Below are 22,047 nucleotides of genomic sequence, written 5' to 3'. Positions count from 1 at the left end.
ATAGGCAGTTAAATTTTTTCCTTCTTTGTACAAGACTTCAACTATTTGGTGTCTGTTTTGTAGATATGACTTTACCCATTCATAGGCTGGTCCTCTGACACCACCATTTTCTACCTTTCTAAGCAATAGACCATGGTAAATGATGTCAAATGCTTTTGAAAGATCTAGGAATATTGCTGCCATGTGTTCTTTTTTATCTAATGCATTTAAAGCTTCATTTAAGAAATCGATAATAGCTGTCTCAGTGGATTTACATTTTCGGAAAGCATGCTGTGTAGCTGAGAAAAGTTTATTTTTTTCAATGAAATCTACGAGTCTTTTATAAAAGATTTTTCAATTATTTTGGAAAAAAACTGATAGTAGAGAGACTGGTCTATAATTTGTTATATCTGTTTTTTCACTCTTTTTGAACAATGGCTTCACTTTAGCTATTTTTAACCTTTCTGGGAAGATTCCCTGAGAAAGTGAACTATTGCATATGTCTACATGGGCTTAACTACTAAGGGTGCACATTTTTTAATGATATGGTCTGGTATGTTGTCAGTACCAGAGGAAAATTTTGATTTTAGCTCCCCTATTGTTTTTAGCATTTCCTGTTCATCTGTTGGGTGTAGGAAGAGAGACTTGTTACTAGGGATAGTTTTAATCCGATTTGCAGTGACAGCATTTTGAAAGTTTTGCTTCACCAGAATCTCAGCTGCCTCAGAGAAATATGAGTTAAAATTATTTGCTATCTGCTGGGGATCAGATATTACGGAAGTGTTTTCATTCAGTTTGATATTATGGTATTCTCTCCGTTTTACTCCTGTTTCATGCCTTACAATCTCCCATATGGCTTTCATTTTATTTTGTGCATTTGCTATGAAGGAACTGTTTGCCCTTTTTTTTGCTTCTTTTATGACTTTAGTTAAAATCTTTTTGTAATTCTTAAAATAGGAATCAAATTCTGGGGATGTGGTGTGCTGTCTAGATATTTCGTGAAGTAGCCTCTTTTTCTTCACAGATATTTGTATCCCTGTTGTGACCCATTTTATTTTCAGATCCTTTTTTGTGACTGTCTTTTTATGGAGTGGAAAGCAAAGTTCTAAATAATAGGTAAAACTATTTAGGAATTTGTTGAACTTATCATTTGTACTTTCACATTCATAGATGTCTTCCCAAGTTTCTTTACACAGATAGTTAAGGAAATGTTGTATATTCTGGTCATTATACTTCCTAGATGTAGTAGTTAGACATTCAGTTGAACTAAACGGTTTTCCTAATCTTACACTAATTTCTTAGGCTGTGTGGTCCCCAAAGCCTGTTTTGTGGGTTTGTGTTGTATGTTTCAAGGGCACATTTGTAAATATTTGATCAAGGATTGTGGCTGAGGTTTTTGTGATGTGTGTTGGCGTTTCTATAGTAGCCTTTAAATTGGAAGTTGCTAAGAGGTTCAGTAAAGCAGTTTTTTGATTAGACTCACTTGCAAAGTCAATGTTGAAATCCCCACATATAATTACTTTTCTATTTTTTTGTGTGTAAGATATTTTCAAGGTTCTTTAACATAATGTTAATATTGCCAGTAGGCACCCAGTTTAGACAAATTATAGCAATTTTTTCGTCTGTGATTTCAATTCCATTTACCTTAATATCTTTCTCTATGGATAATTTTTCTACATACCACATACATTTAAAATTTATGCTATTTTTAACATAAATGCAACTACCACCATGTTTATACAATTTACGACAAAAATAGCTACCCAATACAAAATTTGGAATGCATAGCATATGAAGTTTCTCTTTGTCAAGCCAATGTTCAGTAAAACATAATACAGAAGTGTTTTTCATGTCACTTTCCAACAAAATTTTAAATTCGTTTACTTTGTTGGATAGGGATTGTACATTTTGATGAAATACCGTCAGGTTTGGAGTTAAACACGAGTTCTGAAACTTACTATCCTTAGTACTTATATTTATATTGGAATTTCTGCCTGGAAGATATTTTTTATTTTCAATTTTCACTTTTGAATTTTCACCCCCTCCACATGGTATCAGTTTCCCTTGTTCTTGATGATTTTGCAGGTGTCTGTAACCATTTTACTGAAATTCATTGAGCCTTGTGACTGTGCTGATGACCACACTCGATATTAAAAATCAGTGTCTAATAATCATAAGGCAGTTAATCAGAAGTGAGATGTATGAATCAGAGTAATCAAGAGCTGGCATTCCTGTCATACTAGATCATGCATTAAACACAGTACAGGACACACAGTGGCCTTGTGAGCCACATAATTGGCTGTATGCATTACACAATATGCTAGCAACTTAATTACAAAATTATTTTGCTACCTCCCCCCCCCCCCAAACAGTATAACTCATAAGAAACATTAAATATTTTTTTTTTTTTTTTCGAGTCATCAGTCTTCTGGTTGTCTTGATGTGACCCACCATGAATCCCTTTCCAGTGCAAACTTCATTATCTCAGAGTAGCACTTGCAACCTATGCCCTCAATTATTTGCTGGAAACATTCAAAAAAGTTTTTACCATCTACAGCTCCCTCTAGCACCATGGAAGTTATACCCTGTTGTCTTAACAGATGTCCTGTTCCTTCTTTTTGTCAGTGTTTTCCAGAGATTCCTTGTTTGCTGATTCTGTGGAGAACATCCTCTTTGATTACCTTATCAGTCCACCTAATTTTCAACATTCTTCTGTAGCACATCATCTCAAATTCTTTGATTCCCTTCTGTTCCAGTTTCCCCACAATCATTGTTTCACTACCATACAACGCTGTGCTCCAAATGTACATTCTCAGGAATTTGTTCCTCAAATTAAGGCCTATGTTTGATACTAGTAGACTTCTAGTGACCAGGAATATCTTTTTTGCCAGCACTAATCTGCGTTTGAGGTCCTTCTTGCTCGGTTCGTCATGGGTTACTTCGCTGCCTAGGTAGCATAATGCCTTCATCTGCTTTCTGATCATAAATCCTGATGTTAACTTTCTCACTGTTCTCATTTCTGCTCCTTCTCATTGCTTTTGCTTTTCTTTGATTTGCTCTGTCTATATTCTTTACTCATTAGACTTAATTCCATTCAACAAACCCTGTAATTCTTCACTTTCACTGACAATAGCAATGTCATGAGTGGGTCTTATCATTGACATTATTTCACCTTGAATTTTAATTCCACTCTTGAAATTTTCCTTCATTTCCGTCATCACTTCTTCGATGTATAGATTGAACAGAAGGGTCTGAGCACTTTGTTCTTCTATTCCTCTTGTATGCTCTTGGCTGAGTGCCTGTTGTATAGTACCTGTGTTTCTCTATAATTTATTCCTACTTTTCTCAGAATTTCGAACATATTGCACCATTTTACACTGTTGAACGCTTTCTCCAGGTCCACAAATCCTACAAATGTGCGTTGATTTTTCTTCATTCTTGCTTTCATTATCAACTACAATGTCAGAACTGCCTTTCTTGTGCCCCTACTTTCCCTAGAGCCAAACTGATCGTCACCTAATGGAACTTCTGTTTTTATTTCCGTTCTTCTGTATATTATTCTTGTCAGCAGCTCGGATTCATGAGCTGTTAAGTTGATTTTGTAATAATTCTCACACTTTTTAGCTCTTGCAACCTTCGGAACTATGTTGATATTTTTCTGAAAGTCAGATGGTATATCATCAAACTCAAGCATTGTGCGCACCAAAGCGAATAGATCTTTTTGTTTCCATGTCCCCCAGTGATTTTAGAAATTCTGATGGAATGTTATCTATCTATTCTACCTTATTTGATCGTAAATTTTCCAAAGCTCTTCTAAATTCTGATTCCAATACTGCATCAACTATCTCTTCCATATCGACTACTGTTCCTTCCTGTATCGTGTGGTTGGACAAGTCTTCTCCATCAGAGAGGTTCCCAGTGTACTCTTTCCACCTGCCCTCTCACTCCTCTGTGTTTAACAGTGGAATTACCATTGCATTCGTAATGTTACCACCCTTGCTTTTAATTTCACTGAAGGTTGCTTTGACTTTTCTACATGTGGTGTTAGTGCTTCTGACAATCATTTCTTTTACGATTTCTTGACATTTTTCATGTTGCCATGTTGCTTCAGCTTCCCCGCCCTTCCTATTTATTTCATTCCTAAGTGACTTATGTTTCTCTATTCCAGAATTTCCCTGAACCTTTTTGTACTTCCTTCTTCCATTTGATCAACTGAAGTATTTCTTCTGTTATCCATTCTTTCTTCACAGTTAGCTCTCTGTCCCTATCTTTTTCTTTCCAACTTCTATTATTGTCGTTTTTAGAGATGACCATTCCTCTTCAACTGAACTATCTATTGAGCTGTTCGTTATAGAAATATCTATAGCCTCAGAGAACTTCAAGCTTAGCCCTTCATTCCTTTGTACAACCATATTTCACTTCTTTGTGCATTTATTGTTCGTAACTCACCTCGAAACTTCAGCCTACTCTTTATCACTACTAAATTGTGATCTGGGTCTATATCTGCTCCTGGGTGTGCCTTACAGTCCATTATCTGATTTCGGAATATCTGCCTGATGATGATGTAATATAACTCAATCATCCCATATTTTGGTCCTTTTATACCTCCATCTTTAGTGAGTTTTGAACAGAGTATTCACTATTACTAGCTGAAATTTGTTGTAGAACACAACTAATCTTTCTCTCATTCCGTGTCTCAAGTCGGTATTCTTGTGTAATCCTTTCTTCTACTCCTTCCCTACTCAATTTCTGTCTCCCTGTGACTATTAGATTTTTATCTCCCTTTAGATTCTGAATTACCTGATCAATAACCTCACACTTTTTCTGTCTCTTCGTCTGCAATTTGTGACATCAGCATGTATACCTGAACTATCATTGTTGATGTTAGTTTGCAAGTTGGTCCACAAGAAAATAACCCTATCACTGAACTGTTCACAGTAACTCGCTCTCTGTCATACCTTTCTGTTCATAATGAACCCTATTCCTGTTGTACCATTTTCTGCTGCTGTGATATTACTCTATTCTCATCTGACCAGAAATCCTTTCCTTTCCACTTCACTGTCCCCTACTATAGTTACATACATTCTCAGTATTTCCCTTTCCTTGTTTTATAGCTTCCATGCCACAGTCAGACTCCTTACATTCCACATTTAGACTTACAGAACGTTATCCTTTTATTGCTTACTCAATCTTTTTGTCACAGTCACACCCCCTTCGCAGTCCCCTAGCAGAGATTTGAATGGAGGTGCCATTATGACACTTTTTCAATTACAAGCCACACGTTACATTGATGGACATTATGTGTCTTTAATGCAGTGTTGTCCATTGCTTCTACATATTCGTGCTGTTGATCATTGCCAATTCTTCCTCCTTCAGGAGCAGTTTCCAATCCCAAGGGAAAGATAGTCCCCTGAACCTCTATCCACTCCTCCACCCTCCTACCAGGCTGTTGGCTGAATGAGGGTGACTTCTCATACCGGAAGTCTTTAGCCACCAATGGTGATGATTTTTATTCAAAATTTGAGCAATGAAGAGTTTCAAACCTGGGACTGAGTATGTTTTTGATTACAAATAAAAGACCCTACCCATAGACCACAGGCTTGAAAGAGGAGAATATGACTCCCAGCCAGGTATCCAGTAAAGCATGTGCTGTGAGGACAAGGACTTCTCATACACATCGTGAGCAAACACCAAGAGAATAATCCACTCAATGCTGTGCCGTACAGTTACATTTTCTTCTCGTCTCTGTTCTGCCATCACCCAGAATATGTTCCATGCGTTACCTTTTACAAAACACTCAGGAAAGATGTGTACTGGTTGTCTCACTGTGCTACCTACTGGAGGAGCAGGTGCCAAATTCCTGCCCTCCTGTCTTGCTTGAAGTTCTCTGTATTTTTAAATTGAGGTTGACCAGTGAATCCCATCGGGTTTTCTTCTACTAGAGTACAACAAATTATATTTGCTGTTCATCTATTGGTGACTCATATGTCTTCCACAATGTCAGTACTGTGGGACATTTAGATACAACTAGCATTTTGGTCATTCCATGTTAAGTGGCCTAAATTTAGCGAAGCTCCCCACTCGACCATCTCCAATTTTGATGAAATTTTTACAGGATGTACATATAGACCTTACACGAAGCACTGCCAAATTACAGCTTCATAAGTAGTATGGTGGGGCCGTGAGCCACCTTTTCCTAAAGTGGCGTTTTTTAACGTTGCGACTCAAATGAGTAAATGATCAACTTTGTTTTACTACTGTTCAGGATATGAGAGACCTGTCGTGCTGAAACTTTGTGATCCTGTTCAACTTTTTGGGTACAATATCTTAGCCGTAAAACAAAAGGTCAAACTGGTAAATTCATCATAGTGTGGTATCAAAGTGGCTCATAAATCTTGTTGTGCCAAATTTTGACTATACTTTATTGCCTTGTATCTACTGAAAGAATAACTTTCTTAAGCTGAAACTTTAGGTATCTGCAACCTGTTGCCGTGTCATAAAGCTCCACAAGTGGCATCCAGACTGCTCAAATAATATAACTGAGTTATCGAAGTTCAAATGTGCTAAAAATTTAATAAGTCAATTTTGATTCACTTTCAAAAGGTCATATCTCAAAAGGGATCACTCAAATTTGATTTTTCTTGGCACCATTGAAAAGAGCTCCCCTTGTTTGATCATAAAAAGTTCTTTTTATTTTGGAGATTTTGCATATAAGAACTAATAAACTTATACTTTCATTCCATTACATTTCTCGACATTGCAACTTAAATGGATAAATGATCAACTTTCACTTACCATTACTCAGGATCTAAGAGACCTGTCATACTGAAACTTTGTGGTCCTGTTTAACTTTTTGGGAACAATATCTTGGCTGTAAAACAAAAGGTGAAACTATAGTAAATTAATCATAGTGTGGTATCAAAGTGGCTCATAAATCTTGTAGTGCCAAATAAACTGACATTTGTATTACATTAAAAAATATATGTGCCAGTTGTACTCTTTATGGTTCCCAAGCCAAATATTACAGTTCTTATTAATTCATTTGCTGAAATTTGTTACTAATAGCAATTACAGTTGATTCTAACAAGCTATAATATCAGCCGATTCTTGTTGCTGATGGAGCTGGAATGACAGAAATAATGTGTTGGTTTGGAATCCAACAAGCATCCTGCCTAGCTGGCCAATAGAATGAATGTACAGGTCCATTAGGGTGCATTGAACTGACTAAAACATAATTTTCTTCTTCTGAAACTTAAGAAACATTTCCAAGTCATCATTTTCCATCATATATACAGGCAATATACTAGCCCGGTTGTAAGCCTGTAATATTTCTGAATGAAACTGTTGCTTGACTTTGTTCAACATTTGCCACAAAAAATTTGTATCATTGGATACTCTTCTAATACAAACTTGCTTTTCATTTCATGGCACAAAATGGTGATTCTCTCTTGTTACTGGTACTACGCAGCCATTTTTGGACCTTGCTTCCTGCTCAGTTTTTAATGTTAAAATTTCCTCTCTAAAACCCCATATTCTTGCATTGTCTCTTTTGCAGTCCAACTTTGTGGTACTAATGCCAGTATTTGCAGTTTTTCAGACAGTAGTGAAAATTGCAACTTCTCTTTGAATTCTTTAATCAGCTGCTTATAATCTTCACAATTGGGACATGTCTTGCTTGTACTAGGTGTTTGTAGATCTTTTGGGGTGAATCCTCCAGCAGCAAAAATGTTATTCGCAATTGCCTCCTGAGCTTCGCTTATTTTTTGTTTTGCATAACCTTGCACATCCATTTTTGGTACTCTCCGAAACTTTAGAGGGAAGACCCCCCCCCCCCTCCCCCAAAGCACTGGTCTGACGCTAAACTGGTCTGCCTCCAAAATAAAAACAACTTTTTCTGATCAGACAAGGTGAGCTCAGATAACTCAGTTATTATTTGAGCAATCTGGATGCCATTTGCAGAGCTTTGTGACATGCTGACAGGTTGCAGATAACTACAGTATGAGCTTCAGAAAATTATTCTTTCAGTAGATACAAGGCAATAAAGTACAGTCAAAATTTGGCACGACAAGATTTATGAGCTACTTTGATAGCACACTATGATGAATTTACCATAGTTTGCTCTTTTGTTTTTCAGCTGAGATATTGCACCCAAATATTTGAACAGGATCACAAAGTTTCAGCACGACAGGTCTCTTATATCCTGAAAAATGGTAAAACAAAGTTGATCATTTATTCATTTCAGTCGCAATGTCAAAAAACGAGCCTTTACGAAAAGGTGGCTAGTGGCCCCACCATACTACTTATGAAGCTGTTATTTGGCAGTGCTTCATGTAAGTTCCTGTAAAAATTTCATCGAAATTGGAGATGGTCGAGTGGGGACCCTTAGGACACTTGACATGGTATGACCCATTTGTTACCTCTGTCTATCTGATACATATGCTCCATACAAGTCTATTCCTTCCATTTTCAATATATAGGGGAGATGCTAAGTTGCAGTTAGGCACAAGAAAATGTCTCACACAAAGCCTTTGGCATTAAGGCCTTTGTCAGCAAAACACACACGCACACACACACACACACACACACACCACACCACACACACACAACTACAGTCTTATCCTTCCCTTTTCAAATTGTTTAAAATATACATGCTATGCTCTTTGTGTCATTTAATGATTGTAAACATTGTCGATGAGATAATATTGCCTACACTGCCTAACCCATTTTTCTCATTTAATGGTAGTTTGTATTCAAAACTTCTCAAGAAGAAAGTTATTGTTTGAGAAACACATCACCACTGCTGTCTTTTCTAGGAGTCTAAATACGGAGACATTACATGCATATATAGTTCTATTTGCTTTACTCAAAAGCAAATTTTTAAACTATTCTTGATAACTTTTGTAGCATAGCTGTTGTAATTACTGTCCATCTTCTTCATTCCCTCAGATATCACACATTATTGCACAGTAGTATTCCACTGTTTGTCATAATGTCAATTTATCAAACAACTTCTGCATATCCATGAAAGACTTCCCATAGTTTCCATAGTAAGTTGATACCCCAACTGACTAGAGTGTTTGCTCTATCCCCCCCCCCCCCCCCCCCGCCACCCCCTCCCCCCGCTCCTCACCTCTCTCTCTCTCTCTCTCTCTCTCTCTGTTTTTCTGCAGTGGTATCATTCAGCACTCATCTATTAGGTTTCAAAAACCTCACAACCAAAGGTCACAGCCAACTGACTTCAACTGCTTTTAAATTCTGCCCAAAATTTCTTTTGCCAGTGTAGCAAAATTGTTGGCCCTTATGTTTGGGCTTTGGTTTGCACTTTATTGTGAACAATTTGTTATTTGGCATCTCAAGCTATGCTAGTGGGGAATGTAGGAGAAGCAGTGCAGAAATAAACTAGTTAATTGGTGAGTCAGTCATGTTAAGTGACACTTTTATTGTTGGCACTGTATGTTCTGTTATCGCTGTAAACAGTCCCTCAACGCTAGCACCTGTAGCAAGCAGCCTCCTGGCCCCCGTGTGAACATGCCCACCCACTCGTTGCCTCTCTCTGCAGCGTGCCAGCCACTAAAAGGAGAAGGGCCACCCCGGCACTGTCAGCCCCACAGCGACCACAACCAGATTCCTGCTGCAGATGTGCTGCCCACAGCTGCCCGACACACACTCCTCCACCTGAGGATGCAGCTGTCTCAGTTCTGGTGAGTTGTCACTACATGGGCCCAATTTTTACCCTCAGGTTACTGATTATTTTGGTATTAACCAGCAGTCATAGTAAATGTGGCAAATTGCTATGATTTTTAATTGCTTCTCCGTGCCTTGTCAACAATAACAACAGGTATTTGTTTCGACTCAGTCAGACACTTCTAGCTACTGGTGAAAAAGAATTAGTTAACGTCTCTTTGCATTTACTCAAGAATGATATGTGTGAGGTTCGATACCCCGTGAGCACAGAATTTTTTGTCATGTATTTCCAAGTCAGACATGTGCACATTTCGCTGCTGGTAAGTGAAGTTCAGTGTGGACCTCTGCTGCAAGCTGCGGTGTCTTGCTCACCTGTGCTAAGTCTGAGTGCTTATTGCAGCTTTCCACTGTAGTGTTTGTGTATTTGTGAATGTCAGCAGACACTTTGAAGTTCAACTTTAATTGGAACTTTGTTAAATCGGACTTTTATGAATTTAAATCTTTTCTTGAAGGATTTGTGAAGATAGGTTGTGATGACATAACTGCTATCTATTTCTGGATTATGGTTACTGTTGTTTATGTCAGGTTGATTAATGCCAATCTTTCTGATAAAATAGTCAAATCTAGAGAAGGAACCTTTAGATTCAAGCATTCTGACAAACATTAGCGAAGTTACTATTCCCCACACTGGTGTTTGCATAAGAACAATAAGGATTTTTGAATCTTCGTTCCATGTTCCGGGTCAGCAAATAAATGCAGTAGTCTTGACTAATGGGAAAGTGCTCAGTAATATTCCAGAAAATGGTCGATCTCACATAAGTGTCCGATGTCGAATGGTATCAGACAACTTACAGTGGAACTGCCGAACTATTGTCATGTATGAAGGGCAGCCTAGGACATAGCTCGCCAGGGTACATGTGGGTCCAATGTTTACGACGGCTCGTGGCCTAGCTGCTGACCGGCTGGACCTTTGGCTGAGTCCTTCATGCCCGTAATGTATGTGGCAGCTGTCACTTGACTCCCGTCCAACGGTCCCCTTGTGATCACTCCTCCGACAGAAGTCACTCAAATGGCGGAGGGCATTTCAGCCACAGTGCAACTGGCCGAACATTCCAAGGAAGCCCTAAATGACCCAGTTCTGAATAGTATTCCGACATTGGACTGCACTGTCCGTGCAGTGGAACGTCAGTGAACCTGAAGGGGATAGTGCAGCAGAAAATTCTGCAAGCTCGCCGAAAAGCCGCTCCCCCAGAAAAAAATAGAATGGAGGATTGTGCATAAAGCTGCTAAGCAAATTGTTCCACTGATGCGCGATAAGATCCAACGAGCAGTCTGGAAATTAAATGAAAGTTTAGAGGAAGGTTCTAATCATAGGCAGCCTGAACCTGTTCACACACCACCCGCTGTTCTCCATAAAAATACTGGAGAATTCCGCTGTACAGCAACAGATGACATGTTCGGATCTGTGTTTGTGAAGAACTGGGCGGACGAGACCATGGCAGATGGGGAGATTAAACTCCTTCAACTTCCGGCGAAGCAATGCTCACGAACGGTTACCTCACCCGTACCAAGTCACAGGAGGCGGATGTGTACCGTATTTACTCGAATCTAAGCCGCACTTTTTTTCCGGTTTATGTAATCCATAAAGCCGCCTGCGGCTTAGAATCGAGTGCAAAGTAAGCGGAAGTTCTGAAAAGTGTTGGTAGATGCCGCCACAACTAACCTCTGTCGCCGAATATATGTAGCTCCACGCATGCATGCACAAAGATAAATACTGGCGCCAAAACCTCTGCGTCAGTAAATAAATTAAAAAAAAAGGTGGAAGATGAGCTTTTTTCTCCGCCCCGAGTTTCGACCACTGCATTTTCATACATTATCCAACGAAGTAAATACAAATTCCGTATTCGACTGGAAAGACTGTTCGGGATGTTTGTCAATATGGCCAACTCTGCGTTCTGAATTTTTTCCCACCTGTGAGAAGAGATGGTTGCTAATAGGAACTTTTATGAATTGTGAATCACATGCAGTATTCTCTTCACCATAAGAATAATACGAATATAAACATTTTGCCATGTATTCTTTCGTGTTTGCTGCTATCTCATTTAAATCCTGTCTGCCTAATAAACTACGAAACTAGAGTGAGACAACAGCAAACGTGGAAGAATATACGTAACATGTCATGTTTGTATTCGTCTTATTCTTATGCCTAATAGTGATACAGTCAGAAATGAAGCACGGCAATTGACTAGTTTTTTAAATCTAAGATGACTCTAATTTCTGTGCAGAATGTAATTTACTGAAGAGGTGTCTGCAAAGATTTTCAAACAGAGAAAAATTTTCGCTAAACTCTCGTTCACAACATCTTCTATCATACGCAGTCTATTATTTGGTTCTTGTTGATCATTATCAAAGAAAGCAGCAGTGTAAGTAACAACAAATAGCAGTCTCTTGCCACTGTTTCGCTAACGAGACGATTTTTCTCTCTTTTTTTTTTAATTGTAAGCGGCGTTAGCGCGCACAAAAGCAAGCCATGCCGCGAGCGGCGACAGGCCGAAAACACTCTATCAGAATGCGACAAACAATTCATGACACAGTAAAGTAATGCATTTTCAGCTTTGAGTGACGTAAACACCTATAACAAAGAGAACAGCACTTATCAGATCAAAGAAAAATAAGCAATCAATTCAAACCAGACGAAGCACGTGAAAAAGGAAGGGTACCCGTATAAATACGGATGGAGCGCCTGACACATAGCAACGGCTACCTAATAAAACTTAACTGCTAAGCTTACGACTCGAACCAAACTACTGTGGCTGTATCGTCATTCATTCCACCAAAATTGTGTGTCATATTACAATGGACCAACTTTGTTTCGATTTGGAGGTGAGGCCTAAATCTTTTCTCTCCCCTTGAATTTCGAGTCTCAAATTTCAGGTGCGGCTTAGATTCGGGAATATTTTTTTTCCTCGATTTCGAGTCTCATTTTACATGTGCGGCTTAGATTCGAGTGCGACTTAGATTCGAGTAAATACGGTATGTGACACTTTTTCTTGACTTTCATACTAACCTTGTATGATGAAAGAATTGAATTTATGAAACATAGTATATTATGAATCCATCTCAAGCCTGCAGAATCACAGGTTTGAACATCAACTGCATGTGCAGCTGTCTGAAATTAAGTAGCTTCAAGGATTTCTGTATGCGGCACACATTTATATTATTTTACAAGTACTTCAAGAAGTAACAGACACTACACTACACAGTATCTTGTGGCATAGTGCTGTAACTGGAACTGGAAATGAATTAGTGAAAGCGATACTCTCGAAAGAAAATAATAATGTTCCTCACAGTGAACAACTCACAAATAATAGAGGGATCACTTGTAGTGGCTACAACAGCCAGGCAATTAACATACGTGCTCCATCTGGTAGCAGTAAACAAAGCAAGTGAGTGGAGATCTTTTATATACGAAATTGCCCCCTCTTCAGAGTTCATTATGATAATACCATTTTAGCAGGAGATTTCAAATGAGGCCTAAGTCCCAAAGCTCAAGTTTCTAATTTTAACCCATGCTCTGAATTAGAATTCAAAATGAAATAAAGACTTTCATTTGACCAACACATGTTTGTACAAAAATGTGACGCACACGGGATTATTACTAATTACTTGGCAAGTCACTTTGGTAGGCTATATGTACCCAACAACTTAGATGATAATGCCCTGCACATAGAAGTGTGGTCCACCACCTGTACTGAGCATGCTGCACTTGTGTGTGCACAACTAATCTGGAGAGACAGGGCACCTACAGTTATATGGCAGTTGAGCTTACAGGTGCCGAATGCCACGAGCATTACTGCAAAACTTGGCAGAAATGCGGAAGTAAGTTCACACCCTATAATTCTTCTCTGGCCGGGTGGTTAAAATGCGCGAAACTGCGACTAAGCAAAGTGTTGAACAACTTTATGGGGAAAAAAGCTTCTGGTACAGCAAAACCGCCAGACCTGCACAAAATGGATGCATCTGTCATTGGAAATTATGTTGCAATCAAAGAAATCAAATGGAAAAATTTTTGCTCTGGTGGGAAAACGGTTAGGATTACAAATACATGCAGGAATGCAGGGTGCTATTTTCGGTGAAAAATCTTATATTTCGGTCATACGTGAACAGAAGAGAGGACACAGAAGAATTACCACAGAACTTAACAGGACTGACAGGGCTGTTTTCACAACACAGAGCAGCACTATAAAGGAAACCTGTGGCCATCTTGCTGACCTAATGTCGGCCAGGCCTGTCAATTGCGAAGCACAAGAACTATTACAAAATCTTCGAGGCAGACTTAGCAATGTGGCATCTCAGAGTCTTCTAGAGTAGATTGACGATGATGATCTGGTAACCACAATTGTGCAGAGTCCCAAAAACAAAGCACTGGGGCCTGTCAGCCTCCTGGCAGAGTTTTATCAGGTTTTCGTTACGCGGATGAAATTAAATAGCTCACAGTATGTAATGAACTAATGCATTCTCCTGGAAATCTCAAAGGAATTTTCGAAGGAATCTTAGTGCTAGTTCCGAAACACCCACAGTCTGTCAATACAAAACATGAGACCAATTACTCTCCTGAATAGTGATTACAAAATTATGACGTGCATTCTTGCCCGCAGGCTACAAACAGTTCTTGAGGTAAACTGTCCATATCAAACTTGTCTGGATAGAGACAGATCAATTATCCAAAGTGTTTGTGAATATAGGGACATCAGAGCTATGGGACATTTCCTCAGGCTTCAGTGCACTGCAATGTCACTGTTTCGAGAAGGCTTTCGATAGGGTGAGCCATCAGTGCCTTCTCAAGAGAATGACTGCCCTGGATTTTCCCTAATGTTTTGTCAGCATTATTGGTAGAATTTGAAGAACAGCGCATGAAAACTCATCATTAATTGTCGGCTAACCAGGCAACTTGCGTTCACGAGTTTGGTCTGACAGGGTTGTCCTGTGTCGATGGCTTTGTTTGCCGTTGCTGCTGAGCCCCTGCTAGTCACTCAGCAGAAACAGCTACGAGGGCTACATATACATGGCCAAAATGTTGTATGCTAGGCATACGCAGATGATGTGCGGCTCATGTGACGTGGACAGGGCATTACAGGTCATCAGCAAATATGAACTTGCATCACGTGCGAAGCTAAGCACCACTAAATCGTACATCACGAATGTGGAGCATGGAACATCTTTGCAAAACACAGGAGGCCCCAATGTGGTCACACATATGCAAATCCTGGGTATTAACTACAGATCTAGAACAAATCGTACTATAGCTGCAAATTCTAGGAAAGTTCTTGCCAGCGTGCAGGCTAGCGTCAAAGACTTCACGACATCCAAAAGGCAGACTTTGTAAATACGCAGATGGTCTCTAAAGTCAACTACGGCACAGGTTTTACACATACAAAGTGCAAGCAAGATTTCTCTTAGCTTTGGATCATTTTGTATCTAGTGGTAAAATTTTCAAGATAAAATTTGACACTTAGATGCTCTATAAGAAACGGGGGGGATTAAATCTCATTGAAGTTGGGAGAAAGTCACAAGCTTTATGGTTGACATACGAGCTGTGGAAGAAGACACCCACTAGCCTGACTACGTGAATCTGCTCCCACTGTCTTGAATTCACCCATAGTTCAGCAGGCCCCCATTGGCTTTTATCATTTTCAACAATTTTTATTCAACCTCAGTTACACTCAAACCAGAGTTCACCCATTGAATATGGCAAAAATTCAGAAAATAAATATGAAATTAATGGAAAACAAAAACAGAAACGTGATTGTACAAAAATACCCACACTACAACTGGAAGCTCATTTGGAAAAATACTAGCACCCCTCACCTACCAACAAATGTGACAACTACGTGGTACAGGGTAGTAAGCATGAAAGTAGCAACCAGAGAGAAACTTCATGAAATTCATCTGGGTGATTCACCAACACGTGAGAAATGCGACCTAATAGACACCGAAGAACACAGGTGCACTCAAATGAATGACATTTTGCGATTTATCAGACAAATGATAGTCACGCTAACAAGAACAGTACCCCTGCGTGTTTCTTGCTGGCATTTTGAATCCTAGTGACATGCCATATGCATTTACAATAAAGATATGCTGTAAACTGGATAAAAGGACAAACAGCAGATAAACTCCTAACTGAAGAAAATGAAATGAACAGATGTTAAGTATAACATCGCACGCTAGCACAGTCTCGGGAGCTAGGTACAAGCGGATGCGGCCTGGACCACAAAACAACACATCTCTTCCACACCATCCTCGTGTGCATCACTAAGATGAAAATCTATAAGAAAAACTTTGTAAATTTTTTAGTAAATATAATTATGTGAAACATAGTGTGCAAAGTGAATAGGAGAAGACTTAAAAACAAGAACAACATAACAAATCATTGTTAAGTTCTCTTTCTCTCATACCATGTATTTTATTTATTTATTTATTCTGAAGGAAACAGAAATCATATTAGAGGGCAATTAAAAGTTTTACAACAGTGACGTCAGACATGGATAGTCTGTAATAAATAGAAGCACCTATCCCCACGCAAAACCAGTAGTGCCCTGAGGAAGGCCGTTGCAATTCGGCCAAAATGTCGGTTTTAGTTTATTATTGTTGTTAGTTTTTAGCAATGACGTGGCATAATACCCAGAAGAATTTTAATCACAACAGAAATCTACTCTGAAATACGTAGTTCGGAAGCACCGTATTTTGTGTTGAAGCAATCTTGGAGGAAGACTTTATCCTCATGACGGAAGACATCATACTTTTTATTACATTTTGTTATTTTATTCTGTGTGTCAAAACGTCTTCTAACCAGAAGAAGTATAAGTTCTTCTGCATTACATTCACCATTACCCAGAGCATCCAAAATGGTAGCACGGAGCTTCCACTGAGTGGAGTGCCAAGAATTACAAGAAAATCAATTTGACAAACAAACCTCGGAAACAAACGATGGTGAACACCAACTTCAAATCTGTCGCTCAGCTGAGATAGTTTCTGTGCAGACATGGTTTTCTGGATGAAGTATTAAAAATACAGAGAAAATTAAAATAAAAAAAATCATACATTAAAACAACGAACTAACTCAGTGACAGATATGGGGGATGCGTCGTGGTCAGGCCTCCCAATCCTTGACCACTGGCCTCCTTTCCCCCGCCTGCTTGGTGCTGGCCAGCGTCTCCTGAAAAAAATTCAGTACATAAAAAAAAAGCGGATAGGTGACAGGTATAGTGGTGGCATGGTGGGCAGGCCTCAGAATTCTTGACCCCTGCCCTCTTTGTCACCGCTGCCTGGCACTGATGTCCTAAAAAAATAAAATAAACTTTGGTGTATAGGATACTGCGTAGAAAAAAATGGTGGTGTAGTGTTTAAAAAGTGAAATGAAAAAATTGTGGGTATGGCAGCCAGTTTCTAGTTTGCATGTAGTGGATTCAAATCCTGTCACTTCCATGAATTTTAATTTGTGGTAAGAGTTATTAGTTAAAAAAAGTAAGTTGAAATGATGCTAGCTACCTATGCTGAAAGCCTGGGTTCGTTTCTCACATCACACTATCATTTTTAGCAAGCACAAACAGCATCTGTCCACATCTAGGAAACTGGAGAAGAGTCAATGTAGGTTGGGCATTGACAGGGGGAAGTCATGCCAGGTTGAAAGTCTGTCACCTTTCTTACATAATTTTTTTTATCAGTGAGCCAATTGCCGTGCAGTGTCACAGGGCACTTATTGTATTTGAGTTTGAGATGTGGAAAATATTGGTGCTGGGCTGGGACTCGAAGTAAAATTTTCCTTTTCATTACGTTTGATCCCTTTGAGATGATACATTTCCATCGTTTCATTTTTTTCCCATGATTGCAAAGTCCTCAAGATCTTCACAAAAGACACATATCTGGGTATGAACACTGGTCTGTAATTTCAAGTTGTAACATGCCCACACCAAATTACACGTGACAAATTATTGTTGTTTTCAATGCCTGTGGCCTTTATCAACAATGATGTTTACTAGTTTGGACTTCCAATTCAGACACAGAACTTTTACTCATATTCTGTCAGCTTCAAACATACCACTCCTAGCCACTGGTGAAAAGGAATTCAATAGTCAGTATCTTTGTATGTAGTCAACAACAATACGTGTAAGGCTCAGTTCTTAGTCAGCACAAATTTTCGTTATGTTTTTTAGAATTCAGACATATACATTTCGCTGCTGACGACTTAAACCAATATTTAACACCTACTCGTGACTAGAAGTCTTTGTCGATAGGTTGCAGGCTTCGAAGCCCAGTAAGGCAAAACTTTTTTATCTTGTCATTTCAGTTTGTCTTCTCACTAGGATTTCTAATGTTTCACTGTACTTAGTGAAGCAGCCAATTAAGTGCTGGGTTCGAATCTCTGGTCAGCACATAACTTTGTCATCTCATTTAAAGTTTCAGCATGCACACTCTTTGTTGCATGTGACTGAAACCATATTTAAGATATTTCATCTGTAGTTAACTGGAAGAATAGTTGCTGTATTATATTCTCAGATCCTAATTTTTTTTCCTATAATTTCAAAGTGAAAGTTTTTCTAAGTGGTGGTGGTGGTGGTGGTTAGTGTTTAACGTCCCGTCGACAACGAGGTCACTAGAGACGGAGCGCAAGCTCGGGTTAGGGAAGGATTGGGAAGGAAATCGGCCGTGCCCTTTCAAAGGAACCATCCCGGCATTTGCCTGAAACGATTTAGGGAAATCACGGAAAACCTAAATCAGGATGGCCGGAGACGGGATTGAACCGTCGTCCTCCCGAATGCGAGTCCAGTGTGCTAACCACTGCGCCACCTCGCTCGGTGTTTTTCTAAGTGTCGTTCATCGTAATAAGTTTGTGTTTACAAATGTAATGGCTGTGTAATTTGTAATAAACTGTCTCATGATATTTGCATTATTGTGACACTAATTTGCATCAAGACTGATAGCCATACAGAGCAGCTGTCACTTGTGACCACTTGCAGTAACTGTTTTGTATACTGAAATAACTGTACCAAAAAGAGAGTAGAGGACCTTCAGTATGTGGGCTGCATATAAATAAGGCAAAGCACAATTCAGGTCATTCTGATACATTTCAGCATGATAGTACATGTTACACACAGGTGCACATGCTGTTGGGGACACAAAGTCTCACACACACACAGACACACAGTTTTTTTTATGGGGGAGGAGTTATAAACTAACTCTTTGTTATGTCTGAAATTTTTTGATCAAATTGTTGTCTGTGTATCAGAGACTTTCAGTATTTAGTGAGGCTGTGTAAAGGAAGTGGCCAATCAACGGACTGAAATTTTTTTGGCTGCATATTAGAGAAGTACCTGTGATTCTTGAAGTTTTCCTGGCGTATTGAATGATTGATGAGATTTCGGGATTGCAGCCGGATCTTGTAGACTTCTTGCCACGATATTTCGGCTGGCAATTGTGATTGTCCTTCCATATGTCGGTAACCTTTCATCTAAAATAGGCAGGATCCTAAGGAAACATCAAGTTAAAGAGATCTTCCAGCCACCGGTGAAGATTAGTGCCCTTCTCGGTTCAGTAAAGGACGATCTGGGTCTGCGGAAGTGTGGCAAAGCTTATGTCGGTCAGACGACACACACAGTACGTGAAAGGTGCGTTGAACATGAACGCCACACTCACCTTTCACGGCCCAGTAAGTCGGCCGTAGCTGAGCACTGTATTACCACAGGACACGCTATGGACTTTTCTGCCACGAAAATCTTGGCCCCAGTGAAAACTTTATGGGATTCAGTAATTAAAGAATCTGTGGAGATACGCCTAGCGCAAAATCTTATAAATCGTGATGGCCATTTTCAACTGGACAAGGCTTGGGATCCGGTGATCTCTCTAATTTCCTCTGAGAGAAGACATTTTATTCATAATGACACGTCTGGTGACATCTGACGTCTGTTTTTAGCGATGCAGGCGAGAATTCCGACAGAGGGCGGACATGTAGTTTTCACCTTTACGCATGCGCCTGCGCACCACAGATAGAACAGTAGCTCCAGAGAGTGCAGATTTCGATAGAGGACGCTCCCGTGACGGAGGCCAATGCGCAAGCGTTTTTGTGCCAATATTTTGCTTAAAGCTGACCCCGGGAACTTGCAGTCTCCAGTGATGGACACTCACCTGAAGATGGCTGGACGATTGCCAGCCGAAATATCGTGGCAAGAAGTCTACAAGATCCAGCAGCAATCCTGCAATCTCATCGATCAGTGAAGTACCTGTTTGAAAACCTGGAGATAGGATTCTTCTTGCGTGGACCTTCTAACAACCCTACCACAACAAAGGTCAAAATTTAATAATGATTGTGATGTTGCTCACGCTGCTAAATACTGCATTTTTGGGCAACAACAAAGTTATTATGTGGCAGGTGTCATTAGAGCTCAGTTAATAAAGTCATTTCACGTAGTAATGAATAGACTAGGCACTCATCTTTTCGTGTTTCCCACACTGGTCTCATTGTGAACTCATGGCTCAATCGTCGAAAATCTAGGTGGTGATGATTCCAAGCTCGGATGCAAAGAGGCCTAGGTTTTATTCTGCTGTATTCAAAAGTTTTATAGATGTGTTCCACAAACCATTCTTGAAGATTAAATCTTTGAAAGTTAGCACAATGGTGATGTAAAAGAATAATCAGCACTCCGAATTTAATTTACACTTCCTTTTTATTGCTTTTGTTGCAATATCACGGAACACACAAAACATCACTTCACAATACAAAACATAATTGAAAACATCTTCCTCACTGTTAAAGTTCACATTTTGTAAGCTGACTACAATACTCGTCTTTCCAACATGACGTCCAAGACTTGGACTTTCTCAAGGTCCGACTCTCTAACAACTAATAATCGCTTACGCACCCAAAAATCAGAGTTACAAGTACGACAAAGATCATAGTGACAAAAGAAAGAATGCACATAAGAATAATATCATTGCAATATAAACATATCGATGTATCAAAGTACCTCTACATTAATGAAATCAAATCTGAATGTTGTCTCAGAAATATGTCAACTACTTTACAGAAACACAGTAGAATATTGCTGGTATCGAGAGGTTCAGGTGAGCTGCCGTAATGGTTACGTAATTAAAGTACCATTACAATCTCTGGTAGTTAAACTGCAGACAGACAACTAGTATTAGCTGCAAGAATTGTGTGATGTAGTAGAGATGAGAGATGTGTTAGCTATAGCGTCCTGATATCGAGGGGGCTGACTTCGACGAATCAATGAGACAAAATGTGACAACCTAATTTATTCAGAGGTAGTATAAAGTAATTTTTAATTTGATGATGATTGAAGATTTTCTTGTAAGGAGGATAGAACAGATCTGCAGTACCTTAATACATGCAGAGTTCCACACTGCTTTGTAGTGTAGGAGGGGAATATAGTAGCTTAGTTTTAGGACAGATTTGTATTTAGAATTGTTGTGTTTTCTAGTATGGCAATTTTCCTCGCCGTTTGTGTGTTATGTGTTTGTAGCAGAAGTGGGAATTTCTGTGTTTTTTTGCAGGAGCTTGTCTGCAGAGAAGAGAGGCAGTAGACTGTTCCAGGCAGCTGTGCAGGGGGCAGCGAGGGAGCTGAGGATGCTGGTCACCGCAGGGAACGACACGGAGATGGGGGGTGGGAGGTTGTTATGGAGGGGAACCGCCCTGCACTTCGCAGCAAGGGAGGGACACGTGGAAGGGGCGAGGTGCCTCTTGGAGTGCAGTGGTGGACGGCAGGAGCAGCTCAGCAGATGACGCCTTAGTACATGGCCGCAGTGAATGGTCACCCAGCTATGGCCCAGCTGCTGTTGTGCCCTCTGCCGACCCAAATGCCAGGCATGACAATTGGAGGATGCCGCTGCACACTGTGCACCATGCAATAGTCATGCAGATGTGGTGGCTGCGCTGCCCGTGGTGGGGGGCCGACAAGGGGGGGGGGGGGAGGGCAGAACTCCAGATTGCTGCACAACCCTGGATCTCAGCCGAGAAGTGCTGCGAGAGGTAGATGATGGTGATGCTGTCGTGAGGCAACCAGTCCAACGAACTCCTCTGCAATAAATATTCTTACTTTTAACCAAAGAATTCAGAGATTCAATCTTATTGATGACATTAGGTAAAGGTAAATTAACAATAGGCAAAAATGTGTAGACTATGCTTCTGGGCTAACTTTGGAAAAGACAAAGGGGACTGAAAAATAACTCAGTTCATTGCGAATAAAAACAACTACTCTAATACTCTAATATCCGATTGGTGAAAAGTATTTCATGGCAGCCTTAAAGGTGCTGTATCAAACTGCTGTAATTTGCAACCTACTGAGATTACTGTGTATGAGTTCTGTC

General features: G+C 39.8%; 1 protein-coding gene across 2 annotated transcripts in view; it reads left to right on the top strand.

Moving 5' to 3' along the window:
* The window catches only part of LOC126212808 (uncharacterized), an 88,967-nt gene extending 67,344 nt beyond the window's left edge, over nucleotides 1-21,623 (top strand). Inside the window, exons 3-4 of one of the 2 annotated variants that reach the window (XM_049940216.1) lie at nucleotides 9,539-9,680; nucleotides 21,235-21,623. In XM_049940216.1, coding sequence (XP_049796173.1) covers nucleotides 9,539-9,680; nucleotides 21,235-21,264 — 172 coding nt within the window. In that variant the 3' untranslated portion in view covers nucleotides 21,265-21,623. The remainder of the gene's footprint in view (nucleotides 1-9,538; nucleotides 9,681-21,234) is intronic. The other variant, XM_049940215.1, reaches the window with a different exon arrangement.
* The last annotated feature ends 424 nt before the right edge of the window (nucleotides 21,624-22,047 follow it).

This window comes from Schistocerca nitens, chromosome 11, assembly GCF_023898315.1.
Source record: "Schistocerca nitens isolate TAMUIC-IGC-003100 chromosome 11, iqSchNite1.1, whole genome shotgun sequence".
Lineage (NCBI taxonomy): Eukaryota > Metazoa > Arthropoda > Insecta > Orthoptera > Acrididae > Schistocerca > Schistocerca nitens.
Note: the sequence above shows the minus strand (reverse complement) of the source record. Positions and strands in the feature narration are given on the sequence as shown.